Raw genomic sequence first — 17,468 nt, 5'->3', positions numbered from 1 at the left:
CTGTTGCCCGTGGTGGGTTAAGACTAAAAGACATGTTGAGATGAGTTTAACAGGTGTCATTCGTTCATTAGCATAGCCAACGTTATTTAAACTAGCTGGCCAGCTGCTAAGGAGCTACTCTATTGCAGACACCCCACCACTCCCGGAAGTTCCGGGAGTCTCCTGCAAATTGATGGTGCTACCTCCCTGAAATGAGTTTTTGCAGGATGGGATGTTTGAGCATGGATACTTCTGCCCAACCAGTGCATGCTGACCGCCGGTCCCTTCCTCAGCTGGTCCCAATTCCCTGTGTTCGGCCAATATCCCTCTAAGCACCATCCCTCTACGTACCTATTGAAATGCTTAAATTATACAGTTGTACCTGCCTCAACCACTTCCCCGGCAGCTCGTTCTGTACACTCACCATTCTCTGTGTGAAAAATTTACCCCTCACGTCCCTTCTAAACCTTTCTCCTCTCTCCTTAAATCTATGCCTCCTAGTTTTGGACTCTCCTGGGGAAAAGTCTGCTACCATCCACCTTATCGATGTGTCTCATAAACATTTCTGTAAGATTGCCCCTTACTCTCTTGCACTCTCAAGGAATAAGGTCCTAGTTTGCCCAACCTCTCCCTCTAACTCAGAACTTCTCATTCTGGCAATATCCTTGCAAATCATATCTGTACTCTTACCAGAGTAACCACATCTTTTTTATAACAGGATAACCAGAGCTGTACACAATACTCAGTGTGCAGCCTTGCCAATGCAACATAATGTTTGAACACCTGTATTCAATACCCCACGTGAAGGCCAGCATGCTAAATGCTTTTTATCACCACCCTTGCTACCTGCAACACTGTTTTCAATGAACTATGTACCTGTACTCCGAGGTCGCTCTGTTCCATTGCACTCCCTAGTGCTCTACCACCCATAACACAAGTCCTACCCTGCTTTAAGTATTGGAAGTTATTGCATTTCTGTTTGTGGGCACAAGGAGGCTGTACTTCTGTCACTCCAAAACCACTTCATTTGACATAAAATCCCTAAGACATTCTGAGGTTGTCTGGATTCAGCAGTGGCTAGATGGGAGACACCAGAGAGTAGTGGTGGATAACTGTGTGTCAGATTGGAGGATGGTGTGTAGCGGTTTGCCTCAAGGATCTGTACCGGGTCCAATGTGTTTGTAATATCTATTTATGATCTAGATGATGGGGTGGTAAATTGGATTAGTAAGTATGCAGATGATACTAAGATAGGTGGTGTTGTGGATGATGAGGTAGGTTTTCAAAGCTTGCAGAGAGATTTAGGACAGAAGAGTGGGCTGAAAGATGGCAGATGGAGTTTAATGCTGAAAAATGTGAGGTGCTACATTTTGGTAGAACTAATCAAAATAGGACATACATGGTAAATGGTAGGGCATTAAAGAATGCTTTAGAACAGAAGGATCTAGAAATAATGGTGTAAAGTTCCCTGAAGATGGAATCTCATGTGGATAGGGTGATGAAAAAAGCTTTTGGTTTGCTGGCCTTTATTAATCAGAGCATTGAGTATAGGAGTTGGGATGTAATGTTGAATTTATATAAGGCATTGGTAAGGCCAAGTCTGGAGTATTGTGTACAGTTCTGGTCACCGAATTATAGGAAAGATGTCAATAAAATTGAGAGAGTACAGAGGAGGTTTACTAAAATGTTGCCTGGGTTTCATCTCCTAAGTTACAGAGAAAGGTTGAACAAGTTTGGTCTTTATTCTTTGGAGCATAGAAGGCTGAGAGGAGACTTAATAGAGGTGTTTAAAATTATGAGGGGGATTGGTAGAGTTGATGTGGTTAGACTTTTTCCATTGAGAGTGGGGAAGATTCAAACAAGAGGGCATGGGTTGAGAATTAGAGGACAAAAGTTTAGGGGTAACATGAGGGAGAACTTTACTCAGAGAGTGGTAGCTGTGTGGAATGAGCTTCCAGCAGAAGTGGTTGAGGCAGGTTCTTTGTTGTCGTTTAAAGTTAAATTGGATAGATATATGGACAGAAAAGGAATGGAGGTTTATGGGCTGAGTGCAGGTCGGTGGGAATAGGATAGGTTAAGAGTTCGGCATGGACTAGAAGGGCCGAGATGGCCTGTTTCCGTGCTGTGATTGTTATATGGTTATATGGATGTCTCATTTACACATTGTGAACTATTGACATTAGTTGCAATGCCATTTCTTGGTGGAGATAACCAATGCTATCAAGCTAGCATTCTCATCTAGGGATCTTTCTCTTTCTTGCAGTGAATCAGATGCCAATTTGCAAGCCATAGAAACACCATTTGCATGTGTTTTGCATATAAGGCCTTTTTTTATCATGCTAATTATGATCTTGTATTGTCCCATGGTTCTCTATCCCCATCGCAAGAGATTCTGCAGACGCTAGGAATGTTGACAACACAAATAAGATGCTGGAGGAGCTCAGGCAGCATCTGTGGAGTGGAGTAAACAGTCAATGTTTCTTGCCGAGGTCCTTTGTCAGAACTGGAAAGAAAGGGAGCAAAAGCCAGATTCAGAAAGTGGGGTGGGGTGGGGTGTGGGGAGAGGAAGGAGAACATGATGGCAGCTGAGGAGGAAGTTGGGTGGGGGGAGGGACGATGAAGTAAGAAGTTGGGAGGTGATAGGTGGAAGAGGTGACCTGCTGAAGACAAAGGAATCTGATAGGAGAGGACAGAGGACCAGGGAAGGAAGGGGTACCAGAGGGAGGTGATGGGCAGATGAAGAGAAGAGATGGGGTGAGAGGGAAATCGGAATGGAGAAAGAGAAGTTTGGGTGGGGGGAGAGAGAAATTAATGGAAGTTAGAGAAATCAGTGTTCATGCCATCAGGTTGGAGGCTACCTAGTGGGAGGTTGCTCCCAACCTGAGAGTGGCCTCATTCTGGCAGTAGAGGAGGCCATGGACTGACATGTCAGAAAGCGAATGTGAAGTTGAATTGAAATAATTAGTCATCGGGAAACCCACCCTTCGTGGCGGACAGAACGAAAATACTCCTTTATCCCAATTACAGAGACAGGCGCTATGCACTTTTTTTTTCTTGACCCAAATATTATAGATCAATTTTCCAAGATTACCTTCCATTTAATTTCCTGGCTCTGTACCAAATGATTTTTACAGCAGGTACTCGGGTTCCCTTGTAGTATTTTATTTCTAGCTTCGGCGATAGATTTTGTTTAGGAATGACGGTGGAATGTGAGAGTGAGGTTGAGCTGGTTAGGGAAGTAAATGAAACCTAATATTTGAATACATGACAGAACAATCAAGATGGGTTGTAGCTCACTAATCTCTCATGGAATTCAGGAAAAAGTATCTTCAACCAATCTGGGTTAGAATATTGTTATTATTATCACAAAGGTTGAAACAAAGAGAATTAATGCATTGCTGTTAGGTAATTGAGGTTGATTTGAAAGTAGAACATGGATCAGTACAGGCCCTTCGGCCCATGATGTATTGACCCTTTGACATACTCTTAAGATCAATCTAAAGCTTCCTTTCCACTTGGACCTCCATTTTTCTATCATCCACGTGCCTATCTTAGAATTTCTTGTGTCCCTAATGTATCTGCCTCTACCACCACCCCTGGCAGCATATTCCATATACCCACCATTCTGTGACATCACCCTATACTTGCTCAAATCATCTTAAAGTTGCACTCACTTGTATTTGCCATTTGTTGTTGTTCCTTTCCACGCAGGGTGGCAACCTTGCCATTTCTTAGCATTTTTGTCTGCCTTTTCTCATGAGGCCGAGTTGCTAGATTGACGCTCAACCCAGCATGCAAGGAGCTGGCGGGATTCGAACCCAGGGCCACTCGCCTCAAAGTCTGGTGCGGATGCCTCTACACCACCGGCTGGCATACTTGCCTTTTCAGGCCTGTGGAAAATGTCTCTGACTGTACACTCTATCTTGTACACCTATCAAGTCATTCCCTCATCCTCTCATCCTCCTTCACTCCAAAGAGAAATGCCATTGTTCACTCAACCTATTAAGACATGCTCGCCAATCCAAGCAGCGTTCTGGTAAATCTCCTTTGGATCCTCTCTAAATCTTCCACATCCTTCCTGTAATGATGCGATCAGAATTGAACATAATGCTCCAAACAGTAATACTGTGCTGAGTTTGGAAGTTTATTTTTGTGGGATTAGTAGCAAAGTGGGAGGAGGCTTGTGTTTGAGCTTTGACTGGTTGGGCCTGATGACTAGTTTCTGTACTTGAAATGCATTGTAGGTATTTCAGTGAAATTCACAGTTAGTCATGCTGAGGGTTGCTGGGGAGTAGCAGAGATGCATTAATGATTTGGATGTGAATGTAGGAGGTATGATTAGTAAGTTCACGGATGACAAAAAAAAACGATTGTGGTGGTGATAGTGAGGAGGATAGTTGTAGGCTACATAATGATGCTGATCGATTGGACAGAGTAATAGCAGATGCAATTTAATCATTTAGAGCATGTTGATTCACTTTGGATGGGGGTGTGGAAGTTATTAAAGGTACAAGCTAATCTGAGGGGACATAATTTTAAGGTGATTGCAGGAGGGTATGGGGGGATGTCAGAAGTAGGTTTTTTTGTAGTGGTGGGTCTGTGAAATGTACTGCTGAGGTTGGTGGTAGAGGCATTTAGGATTCAAGGTTCATTTTGTTTTCTAAGTGCATGTGTAATACAACTCAGATATTTGTCTTCTCCAGATAGCCATGAAATACCCACGAGAAAATAGAAGAAACAAGACTTGTAGACCCCAGAATCACCAACCTCCTCCCCTTCAGAAAAAGTGACAATACAATCCCCGATCATTTCCCTGCAGAGAAAACAGTGACAAAAGCAATCCCTTCCCCCTCCCCGCAGAAAAACAGCAACATAGCATCAAATCTCCACCCCATCTCCCGCATTTAAAAAAGACAGCAACAATACAATCCCTTCCCTGCAGAAAGGACAGCAACAATACAATCCCCACCCCATAGAAAAGACAGCGACAATAGCATCAGAACTCCCTTCCTTCCGCAAGAAAAAACAGCAACAATAACAATCCCTGACCCTTACCCCACAGAAAAACCAGCAACAATAACAAACCCCAACCTACTTACCTGCAGACAATAACATAGACACATGGATGAAAGAAAAATAGAAGGCCATGTAGGAGGGAACAGTTAGATTGATCTTAGCGGTTAAAAGCTCAGCACAACATCCCAGGATGAATGGTCTGCACTGTGCTGTAATGTTTTATGTTTTAAGATAATCCCGCCGCTGCCCGCAAGAAGTTTGTACGTTCTCCCCATGACCATATGGGTTTCTTCCCACGGTCCAAAGACGTACCGGTTGGTAGGTTAATTGGTCATTGTGAATTGTCCCATAATTAGGCCAGAGTTAAATGGGGGATTGCTGGGTGGTGCGGCTTGAAGGGCCAAAAGGGCCTATTCTACGCTGTGTATCAACAAATAAATAAATAAAACATAGTGAGAGGTAGGTCACTAGGGAATGTGGAGAGATAGAGAGATTTCATTGTACAAGCCCAAAGAAGCCTGAAGGTGGAAACAGAGGCGGTGGAGCAGGCAAATGGGATACTTCATGAGCTGGGGCATACACACGTTAAGTCAACTTGATGAAAGAGGTTGGTATTTTAGTTCAGCACACTTTATGAAGCAAGTGGTTGCTCTGGAGAGGGTGCAGAGGAGGTTAACTTATTTCTCAGCACGTAAGAGGTTGCCAACTGAGTCCGTGCTATTTACCAGGATGCTGCCTGTGATGGAAGCTGTCAGTCATGAGGAACGATTGGATAGGTTGGCTTTGTTTTGCCCTTGAAATGGAGAGAGCTGAGGAAGGGGGTCTGATTCAGCTGTACAAAATTGAGGAAGAAAGGATAGTTAGCAGGAAGCTTTTCCTCTGCAGCAAAGGTTTAAGATGGGGGAAAGAACTTCTAGGAAATTTTTCTTCCAGGACTGGTTAGAACATAGAAAATGGAACACAAAATCACAACACAGACCCTTCATCCCACGATGACTAATCTAACCCTCCCCTCCTACATAGCCCTCCATTTTTCTATCATCCATGTGCCTATCTAAAAGTTTCTTTTGCTCCTAATGTGTCTACTTCTATCACCACCACACGCTGCTCCCTGTAGAGCAAAACAGCTTAACTCTGACATCCCCTCGATAGTATCCTCCAGTTATCCAATTATGCCCTCGTATATTAGCCATTTCTGGTTTGGGATTAAGTGTCTGTCTGTCTACTTTACCTATGTCTCCTATCTTGTATACCTCTATCAAGTCTCCTCTCATCCTCCTTTGTTCCAAAGAGAAAAGCCCTAGCTCACTTGGAATACATTGGGATATGAAGTACATTATTTGAATGGGTGGTAGTGGCAGAGGTTGTCACAATGTTTAAGTATTTGGATATAAGTCTAGTTTATTGTTGTATACACAAGTATGTGATTGCCGAGGTGCAATGCAGCATCGCAGGCTCGTTGGCATGGGCAAAATCGACTGAAGAGCCTGTACCTGTGCTGTGTGACTCTGGATCATTTTGTGAGGTCACTGAACATATTTCCCGAATTGTTCTGGTACTTGTTGCAGGAGCAACTGGTTTTGAATGTTTCCTTTCTGAGCACATTCTTGAAAGTACCCGTAAGTCAGATGAAATAAGCAAACCAGTAAAACCAGTCATGTTGAAACAGTCCTGATCACATTTCTCATGTGCACACTGGAGCTGTGTGCAGGCAAGTAAAGCTCGAAAATGTGCTGCCCAGACAAAGGAGTGAAGGTGGATTGGTCAGAGGGGCCAGGGCTCCTTCTGTGATTGCAAAGGCATAAATGGCTGTCATTATCCACAATAAGACCATAAGAGAAAGGAGCAGAATTAGGTCATTCGGTTCATCGAGTTTGCTGCACCCTTTGATGTCCTCTCTCAACCCCATTCTCCTGTCTTCTCCCTGTGACTTTTGACGGCCCTACTAAATAAGAAGGGTGGCGGGTTGGAGAAGTCTCTACCAAAGGACGTATAAGGCACCCCTTCTCTGTGCTAGCCTGCAGGTCGCTCTTGGGCAAGGTGTATCACCCGCTTAGCCCCCCCTTCACCTGAACAGGGTCATGTGAAACCATGGGAACAGTTGATGGATGGTTGTGTGAGCAGCTGGTGCATATCTCAAGTCCTGGCTATGTGACAACTGACAGCAGGCAGACAATCTCTGAAGTGTATTGATCATGACTGGGGTCACCCATCTTGTAAAGACACTGTCCAGAGGAAGACAATGGCAAACCACTTCTCTAGAAAAATTGGCCAAGGACAATTGTGGTCAACAGATGAAGACCATGACTGCCCATGTCATATGACACAGTACATAGTGATGATGATAATGCCTAATCAAGAACTGATCAACCTCCACTTTAAATAGACTCAATGACTTGGCCTCCACAGCCATCTGTGGCAATGGATTCCAGAGATTCACCACCCTCTGGCTAAAGGAATTTCTCCTTATCTTTAAAAGAGCGTCTTTCTATTCTGAGGTTGTGCCCTGTGATCCTAGACTGTTAAGAGAGTGAAGGGGTGAAGTGACGTAGATGGGAACATTGTGCCTAACAATGACCAAGCAATTAAATTTGGCAAAGATTATGTAAAGGAACGATGATGGCATCTGTCTATTTCGAGGGACAATAGAGTGTGCGGTGTGGGTGGCACAAAAGTGGAAGGTATGGAGATCCTGGTATGCCCAGTCATCAAGATCCCTCTCTCATCCTCACTGGTGTCGTCCAAGGGAAAGCGAAGCAATACGTTTGTCACTGGCAGGAGCTGCCAGAAGGGTGTTCAGTGACGTCCAGCCACTTTAGGGGCTCCACTCTGGATCTTCTGTCTGGATTTACTCCTGTAGCCTCCATCTCTCCCGAGGCTGTCCACAAGGCAGTGAAGCTATTTAGATAAATAAAGATCAAATAAAGGAACGTACAATTATTACAGCTCTCTTCATGATCTCAATTTCCAAGCTCTCTGCAATCTGTACGACAAAGTTGCTGTTGTAATAGATGAAATGCACCAAGAGCATCGAGAACCCACAAGTGGCATTAAGGTGGCAACCAAATAATCTTTTTAAAAAAGAACTGGCTTGCTTCTCTTTCGTATCTTTTTCATGAGAGTCTTTTTTTTTGGGAATGAAAGAAATATAAGATTAGCTTTATTTGTCAGAATCTGAATGAGAATCAGGTTTATTATCACTGGCATGTGTTGTGAAATTTCTTAATTTAGCAGTATATGTATGTTGATCAGATTAAAAATTGTGTAAAAGCAGAAATGACATTAAAAATTGAGGTTGTGTTCATGGGTGCAACGTCCATTTGGGAATCATATGGCAGAGGGAAGAAGCTGTTCTCAAATCGCCTTCAGGCTTCTGTACCTCCTGCCTGATGGTAACAATGAGAAAAGGACATGCCCTGGGTGCTGGGGGTCCTTAATAATGGATGCTGCCTTTCTGAGACCCCGCTCCTTGAAGATGTCTTGGGTTCTGTGTAGGCTAGTATCCCAGGTGGAGCCGACTAAATTTATGACCCTCTGCAGCTTCTTTTGGTCCTGTGCAGTAGCCCTCTCCCCCACCCCCTCATATCAGCCAGCAATGCAGCCCATCATAATGTCCTCCACGGTACATCTATAGAGGTTTTTGAGTGTTTTTGTTGACATACCAAATGTCTTCAAACTCCTAATGAAGTACAGTTGCTGTCTTGCCTTCTTTATAACTGCATCGATATGTTGGGACCAGGTTAGATCCTCAGAGACCTTGACACCCAGGAACTTGAAACCACTCGCTCTCTCCACCCCTGATCCCTCTATGAGGATTAGTATGTGTTCCTTCATCTTACCCTTCTTGAAGTCCACAATCAGCTCTTCTGTCTTGCTAATGCTGAGTGCAAGGTTGTTGCTGTAGCACCACTCTACTAGTTGGCATATCTCGCTCCTGTACACCCTTTCATCTCCATCTGAGATTCTACGAACAATGATCGTGTCATCAGATTTGTAGATGATATTTGGTAAAAGGCATCCGTTAGTCTTGCGAGACCATGGATCTGTGCCTGGGAAGTCTTCACTCTCCAGGGCGCAGGCCTGGGCAAGGTTGTATGGAAGACCAGCAGTTGCCCATGCTGCAAGTCTCCCCTCTCCATGACACCAATGTTGTCCAAGGGAAGGACATTAGGACCTATACAGCTGGGCACCAGTGTCGTCGCAGAGCAATGTGTGATTAAGTGCCTTGCTCAAGGACACAACACCTTCCCTCGGCTGGGGCTCGAACTTACGACCTTCAGGTCACTAGTCCAATGCCTTAACCACTTGGCCACGTGCCCACAATGATATTTGGTATAGATGCTAGAATTGCATGTGCATTGAAATATACAGCGAAATGCGCCATTTGCATCAACGACCAGCAGAGCTGGGGTCAATCTGGATGTATCGCTATGCTTCTTTGGCCAACATAGCATCCCCTCAATTTACTAACCTTTACGTGAGAGGAAACCGGGAGAATGTCCAAACTCCTTACATCAGCAGTGGAAGTTGAAACCTGGTTGTTGCCATGTTATGCGCCTATGCCACCCCAATAGAAAGAACGCTTCACAAATTTGCATGTTATCTCCAAATTTTATTGACCACTGGTGTTGCCTTTCCCTGCTGCGTCCCTAAGCTCTGGAACTCTGTGTATGTATCTTTCTCTGTGTAATCTTCTGTATTAAATTAATCTTCAAAGAAAATTGCTATCCAAATTTTAGATTATCTGTCAAATCATCTCCTGCTCCAGCTGTACATCTGGATTTGGGATGACTTCCAGTCTGCTTTTGTGGGTTGTTAATTAGGATTAGTTCTTCATCCAATGGGTGTACAAGGTTTTGAAGACACTTCTGGAAGTGCATTGTTTTTAGCATAATTAATGTAAAATTAAAAACTGATAATATGGTAAAGAGAAAATCTGTAGATGCTGGTAATCAAAGCAACACACAGAATGCTGGAGGAACTCAGCAGGCCAGGCAGCACCTATGGAAATGAATAAACTGTTGACATTTAAAGCCAAGGCCTTTCATCAAGACTAGGAAGGAAGAAACCAACAGTTTGTAATCTTCTGGCTCTTCAAATCTATATTCTAGAAAAAGCAGTAATAATCAATTTCTACTAAGTTTTGGGTTAATTGCTGTTTTCTGTTCTCTGAAGAATGCTTTGAACTTTATGCTGTTTGGGTCATCATGTGTTGGGAGGGAGAGAGTAGGAAGTACCTAATTGATGTTGGGCGTATGAGGTTTCCGTGTTCATTCTTACTGAAGGACTATCAGTGAGAGAGTAATAGCTTTTTGTACAGATGTTATTTAGATAGAGGAAAAAAAAACATTTTAGTGACACCTCAGGATGTTCCAAAATGCTTCAGAGCTAATTAACTGCTTTGGAAATATGATCACTTCTCTAATGTTATAATTTCACATGGAGATGTTTCTGAAAAGCTATTAGATTTGTCCTCCCTTCCTGTACAGTAATGTACTTAAATCAAGCAAGAGGAAACCAGGTTGGAGGGTGTTTCTGTTTGATGTTCATTGCATGCTCTTTCCCCGTAGAGATGCCACTTGCTACTGTGACTTTCTTTCAGGATATGATCATTGCCAACATCTGTCGCCTACTCCTGATTGCTCTGACCTTGTTGCAGCAGCGTTCCCGCCCTCTCTCGCACCCTCTCACACTGCAGGAACTCAGCAGGTTAGGCAGCATCTATGGAAAGGAGTAAACAGTTGATATTTTGGGTCAGGACTTGAAAGGAGGGAGGATGAAGCCAAATTAAGGTGAGGGAGGAAGAGAAGATGGTGTGGGACCTGTTGAGTTCTTCCAGCACTCTGTGTGTGTGTGTGTGTGTGTGTGTGTGTGTGTGTGTGTGTGTGTATATATACCATTAAATCTTTTGGTACTCTATCTTATCTACCAGGAACATCTCATAGCCTCCCTTTCCACCTTCTAATTTTTAACTTTATTTTCTTTAGAGTTATGGACTCTATAGGGTTATAGAGTCACAGTAATGGACTCTTCTGGCACAATGAGCCCATGCTGCCCAATCACATCCATGTCACCAATTAACCTCCCAACCTGCATGTCTTTGGAATGTTGGAGGAAATCAGATCATTCAGAAGAAACCCATGCAGTCACGTGGAGAAAGTCACACTAGCAAGTGGCATCTCTACGGGGAAAGAGCACTGTGATAGGGTTATGCTACCGTGATGTCCGACATCTCTCTTACTCTTCAAGGGACCTGGTCCCAGCTGCCTACATTTGATATATGTCTCCATTTTTCCTTACTAGACCTCCCTCGTCAATCGGTGTCTCCTAATCCTGCCAGCCTTGCCCTTTATTCCAACAGGAACATGCTGACCCTCAATTCTTATCTCCCCTGTAAAAGTCTCCAACCTGTCAAGTGTCCATTTACCTGCCAACAGTCTCTCCAAATCAACTTTTTAAAATTGCAGTGTTTGGTGTCAGCCACCTGAGTGTAGGGTGACGTCAATGTGGGACATGAGAAAAGTGACAACGACCTTTGTGTCTTCCCAAAATAAACTTTCTATCCTGACGAGTGTAACAAGGCCACTGCACACAGTCGGGCAGGCACAAACTACTGATCTCTTCACGTGCCCCAGCCCAGCTTACGCAAGGAATGAAATTCCATCATTCTGTTGTTTTCTAATTTGTTTTTGTCAGAGTCATGGAAGAGCTGCATCTCTTCACTTCTTCATCCCTATTTTTACAGATAATGGTAGAAGTATTTGTCATGCTTACATCAAAATATACAGTGAAATGCGACATTTATATCAATGGCCCACATTGTTTGAGGATAAGTCCACAAAACATAGGAGCAGAACTGGGTCATTTGGCTCATTGAGTCTGCTCTGCCATTCCACTTTGGCTGATTTATTATCCCTCTCAAACCCATTCTCCTGCCTTCTTCCTGTAACCTTTGATGCCCTTACGAATCAAGAACCTGTCAAACTCCGCTTTAAATATACCCAGTGATTGGCCTCTGTGGAAACGAATTCCACAGATTCACCACCCTCTGGCTAAAGAAATTCCTCCTCTTCTCTGTTATCCTTTTATTCTGAGAGAGTGACTTCCAGTCTGAGACTACCCCATTATAGAAAGCAGTTTCTCCACGATCAGTCTATCTGGGCCTTTCAGATTTTGATAGGATTTGCTGGGAGCTGCTCACCAGTGTTACCATCCTTCTGGCACCAACATGGCATGGCCACAGTTCAAAAACACTAACCCGTGTATCGTTGGAATGTGGGAGGAAACGGGACTACCCAGAGGAAACCCACCGGTCACGGCGAAAATGTACAAACTCATTACTGACAGCGGTAGGAATCGAACCTGGTTTGCTGATTGCTGGCTGGCATTGTAAAGCAATGTTCTCACCACTATGCTACCGTGCTAAAATGAAGCCAGTGAAAGATTTTGGAAATTGTGCCCTTTTCATTCGACATGATTTAAGAGTAATGTGACAGGAGTTGAGGTGCCAACCATAATGCAAGAGCATTAATAGGTCAGGAATGAGCCAACACAGCTCCTCAAGGCGGCTCTACCAAAGTCAGGTTTATTCAAAGATTCACTTTATTATTGAAGTATGTACGCTGAATACAACTCAGAGATTTGTCTTCTGCAGATACCCATAAAATACAGAAGACCATAGAAGTAGTTGAAAGAAAGACGTCAATCCACCTCCCTCACATCAGAGTGGCGTAGAAATGTGATCAAAGTGACTTTGACTGTGGAATGATTGTTGGTGCCAGACGGGGTTATTTAAATTTCTCAGAAACTGCTAATCTGCTGGGATTTTCATGCACAACAGTCTCTAGAGTTTGCAGAGAATGGTGTGAGAAAGAAAAAGAACCATCCAGCGAGCAGCAGTTCTGTGGGTGAAAACTCCTTGTTAATGGGAGAGGTCAGAGCAGGATGGCCAGACTAGTTCAAGCTCGCAGGCAAGCGATAGTAACTCAAATACTCAGATGCAGAAGAGCATCTCTGAACACACATTTCGAGCTCTGAAGTGGTGGGCTACAGCAGCAAAAGCCCACAAATACACTCAGTGACCATACAGGGGGAAACTAACATGAAAAACATTTATGAAACGGTATAACAAAGACTAACAACAATATGTGAAGCAGACAAATTGTGCAAAATTAAATAATACTGAGAACATGAGTTGTAGAGTCCTTGAAAGTGAGATTGTAGAGTGTGGAGTCAGTTACAGACCTGCTTTCAAGTTCTTAACTGAGTGAGGTCTCACTCTGAAATCCTATGCCCTGGTTTCCAATTGCCTGATGAAAGGCAACATTTTGGCACCGATCCTATTCAAACCTTTTTTTTTGAATTATGAAGGTTCCTCTATAATTTTTCTTCAGCTTAATTTTTTTCCCTCCTAAGACCATTCCTTCATCCCAGCAATCGGCTTGTCTGAACCCGCCTGTAAATGAAGTGCTGGACTGATGAGTTTGAATAGCTGTATGTGGTTTCCTTTGAGAGTCCTCATGATCCCCAATTTCTACTTCAGCCCTTGCTGCCGCTGTTCATTGTTTGTCAGTAACAGGCTGTAAAGCTGAGATGTCAGCTTTCATCTTAGTTTTGCAAGTAGTGTTCATTTTCTAATGATTGTACATTAGACATTGGAGTAGAATTAGTCCATTCAGCCCGTCGAGTTTGCCCTGCCATTCTGTCATGGCTGATTTATCATCTCCCTCAACCCCATTCTCCAGCCTCCTCCCTGTTACCTTTGATACTCTGACTCAGCAAGAATTTATCAACCTCCGCTTTAAATATACCAAATGACTTGACCTCCACAGCAATGAATTCCACAGATTCAGCACCCTCTGGCTAAAGAAATTCCTCCTCATCTCTGTTCGAAAGGGATGTCCTTGTATTCTGAAGCTGTGCCCTCTGGTCCTGAACTCTTCCACTGTTGGAAGCATCCTCTCAAGAGGTCACATCTGATTATGTTGAGTGGTGTGGAAGTATTCCTGCAGAATAAGACCAGGTCACTCTGAGGTCACTCTGTAGAAGAGGGCATGTCCTGGGTGATGGGGAGGGGGTTCTTAATGATGGATGCTGCTATTTAGAGGAGTCACCTTTTGGAAGTGTCTTCAATGCTGGGATGGAGCTGGCTGAGTTTACAACTTTCTGCAGCTTTTTCAAATTCTGTGCAGTGGCCCCTCCATAGCAGATGGCGATGTAACCAGTTCAAGTGCTCTCCATGTTACCTCTGTAGAAATTTGCAAAAGTCTTTGATGACAAACTAACAACACACATCAAAGTTGCTGGTGAACGCAGCAGACCAGGCAGCATCTGTAGGAAGAGGTGCAGTCGACGTTTCAGGCCGAGACCCTTCGTCAGGACTCATGTCTCGGCCTGAAACGTTGACTGCACCTCTTCCTACAGATGCTGCCTGGCCTGCTGCGTTCACCAGCAACTTTGATGTGTGTTGCTTGAATTTCCAGCATCTGCAGAATTCCTGTTGTTTGATGACAAACTAAGTCTCCTCAACTCCGAGTGAAAGAGAGCTGCTGTTGTGTCTTCTTTGCAATTGCATCAATGAGATAGGTCTTCAGAGATGTTGACACCTAGGAACTTGAAACTGTTCACTCTTTGCTCTACGATCCCTTGATGAGATGGTGTGTTTCCTCGACTTCCTCTTCCTGAATTCCACAATCAATTCAATTCCGGAAGGGGGTTTTCAGTTTGTCCCACTTTCTGGACTTTTTGACCGTTCTCATTGCAAATCCATTTAGTTGTGAAACTGATTATTTTGACAATAGAAATGTGGAGGCAGCTTGTTAGAGGGAGCAGGAGATGCTGGGAATCTTGAGCGACACAGACATACAAATATTGGAAGAAAGCATGTCAGGCAGCATCAGTGGAGGGGAACAATTGATGTTTTGGACTGAGTCTCTCCATCATGACTGGAAGGAAGGGGTAAGAAGCCAGAATAAGGTGGTGTGTATGTGGGGTGGGAGAGGAGCTGGCAGGTGATGTGCAGGAGTACAAAATGTAAATGGAAACTGTGCCTGAGATCAACTGAAGGCAAAAATTGGAGACACACCTGAAGATCTGCTCCAATTCTTTAATAAAAATCTCTTTTTTACCAGTCGACTTGTAGGCTATTTTATGAACTCTCAGAAGAAAGTAAATGTTTATAGTCTTGTTTCATTAGTAAAATTACTTGTAATAAAGACAAAAGGATTGGGTTGTAGAGAAATCAGAAGGGCTGTAATATTCAGGCTACCGTTTGAAATGGAGATCATCACGCTGGAGCTGGAGCTACAGTGGGAGCAGTTTTTTATGGAACAAGCATGTGTGTTATCAGAATGGCTAGCCTTAGCTTGTTACTTGGTCTTCTGCAAACTGAACAAGAAAAGTCTAACTTTGAATTTAAGCCGTTACTTTTATCTCACCTCCAGCTACCAGATAATTTTTTTAAAGATTAAAAACAGATATCTTAAAAGCATTTTTAAAATTATATGCTATATTAATTCAGTGAAAATGCTGCTGACCCGTTGTACTGTCCATCATAAACACCCGACTGCCTTACTACATCAGAGGGCAGCTGAGAATCAGCCTCACTGGTTGGGTCTGGATCTGGACTTGCATGTAGGCCAGACCTGGTTAGCAGAAGGATCTTGGCCCAAAACGTTGACTTCAATTCCTGACCTGCTGTGTTCCTCCAGCATTTTGTGTTTATAGCAGAGTAGATTTTCTTTCTTGAAGAACATTACGTAAAGCAGACAGCTTTGCAGCAACATTCCTGAAAAGAGTAAATTCCCAATACTAATGGTGCATTTGTATTCCAGCACACCCCCTCTGTTTGGATTCCGTCTACACTTTTCAATGCCTTGGTAATGCAGGTCCATAAACAAACACCCCACTCCCTTTGCAAATTTTTCTCCCCTCTCCCATCAGGCAGAAGATACTAAAAGCACATACTACCAGGCTCAAGGACAGCTTCTATCCTATGGCAGGATAGTGTAGCGGTTAGTGTAATGCTTTATAGCGAAATGCTGCAAGATCAGGGATCAATTCCCCAACACTGTCTTCCTGTGACCTCATAGGTTTCTTCTGGATGCTCTGAACTCCTCCCCTATTCCAAAGGCATATGGGTTAGGGTTAGTAAGTTGTGGGCACACTGTGTTGGCACTGGAAGCATGGTGAATGTGTTGGTCATTGATGCAATCAATGCATTTAACTATATATTTCGACGTGCATGTAACAAATAAAGCTAGTCTTTATCCCTTTGCTGTTTTGAGATAATTAAATGGTTCCCTTGTAGATAAGATAAGGTGGACTCTTTACCTTACTGTCTACCTCAAGTCATGGTCTTGCACCTTTCTGTCTACCCATAGTACACTTACTCTGTAATAGTAACACTTTACCCTGCACTAAGCCATACTACCTCAATGTACTGATGTGATGAAATGATCTGTATTGATAACATGCAAAAATAAAGTTTTCCACTGCATGTCGGTACAGGTACATAACCTCTTGACCAATTTTCTGGTGTTTCAGTGAAATTTGAACTTATAATCCATGAAGCAATCTGCTGCTACAGGTGCAGAAGTTTAACTCTAAAGGCACTGTACTGTTTGGTTCCTTTGAAGCAATATAAAAATTGCTCTAAACTACTTTGGTTCCTTGCAGGCGGTGGAGGGAAGAGGAAGGGCCGGAGTAAAAAATGGCGGGAGATGCTACGGTTGCCCCACATCAGTGTGTGCGAGGAACTGCGACGCACTATTGGTAAGTAGTCACTGTATTTAGACCGTGTGGTGTCCTACTACACTGACACATGTTTTTTGTAGATTTATATAGAACATACAACAGTACAGCACTGTACAGGCCCTTCAATCACGATATTGTGCAGACCTTTTAAGCTAAGATCAATCTATCCTTTCCCTCCTACATAGCCTCCATTTTTCTTTTATCCATGTGCCTTTCAGGCATCTCTTAAATGTCCCTAATGTATCAGCCTCCACCTTGGTCATGTATTCCACACCCACTGCTCTGTGAGGTGGGGGAGAAAACTACCTCCGACATCCCCTCCTATACTTACATTTAATTGTTGTAAAATTATGCTGTCTTGTATTAGCCATTTCTGCCTTGGAATAAAATCTCAGGCTGTCCACTGGATCTATAGCTCTTATCATCTTATACACCTCTATCAAGTCAAGTCTCATCCTTCTTCTCCCCAGAGAGAAAAGCCCTAGCTCACTCAACCTTTCCTCACAAGACATGCTCTCTGATCTGGGCAGCATCCTGATAAATCTCCTTTGCACCCTCACTAATGCTTCCACATCCTTCCTATAATGAGGTTACCGTAACTGAACATGATGCTTTAGCTGTGGTCTAACCAGTGTTCTATAGAGCTGCAACATTATCTCACAGCTCTTGGGCTCAGCGCCCTGTCTAATAAAGGCCAGCACACCATTCGTCTTCTTAAC

At 43.5% G+C, this 17,468-nt stretch overlaps 1 protein-coding gene across 1 annotated transcript in view; it reads left to right on the top strand.

Moving 5' to 3' along the window:
* The window catches only part of grk4 (G protein-coupled receptor kinase 4), a 185,187-nt gene that overhangs the window by 29,715 nt on the left and 138,004 nt on the right, over positions 1-17,468 (top strand). Inside the window, exon 2 of the mRNA XM_063049532.1 lies at positions 16,672-16,767. Within this exon, the coding sequence (XP_062905602.1) occupies positions 16,672-16,767 (96 nt within the window). The remainder of the gene's footprint in view (positions 1-16,671; positions 16,768-17,468) is intronic.

The sequence above is a fragment of the Mobula hypostoma genome, chromosome 5 (assembly GCF_963921235.1).
Source record: "Mobula hypostoma chromosome 5, sMobHyp1.1, whole genome shotgun sequence".
NCBI lineage: Eukaryota > Metazoa > Chordata > Chondrichthyes > Myliobatiformes > Myliobatidae > Mobula > Mobula hypostoma.
Note: the sequence above shows the minus strand (reverse complement) of the source record. Positions and strands in the feature narration are given on the sequence as shown.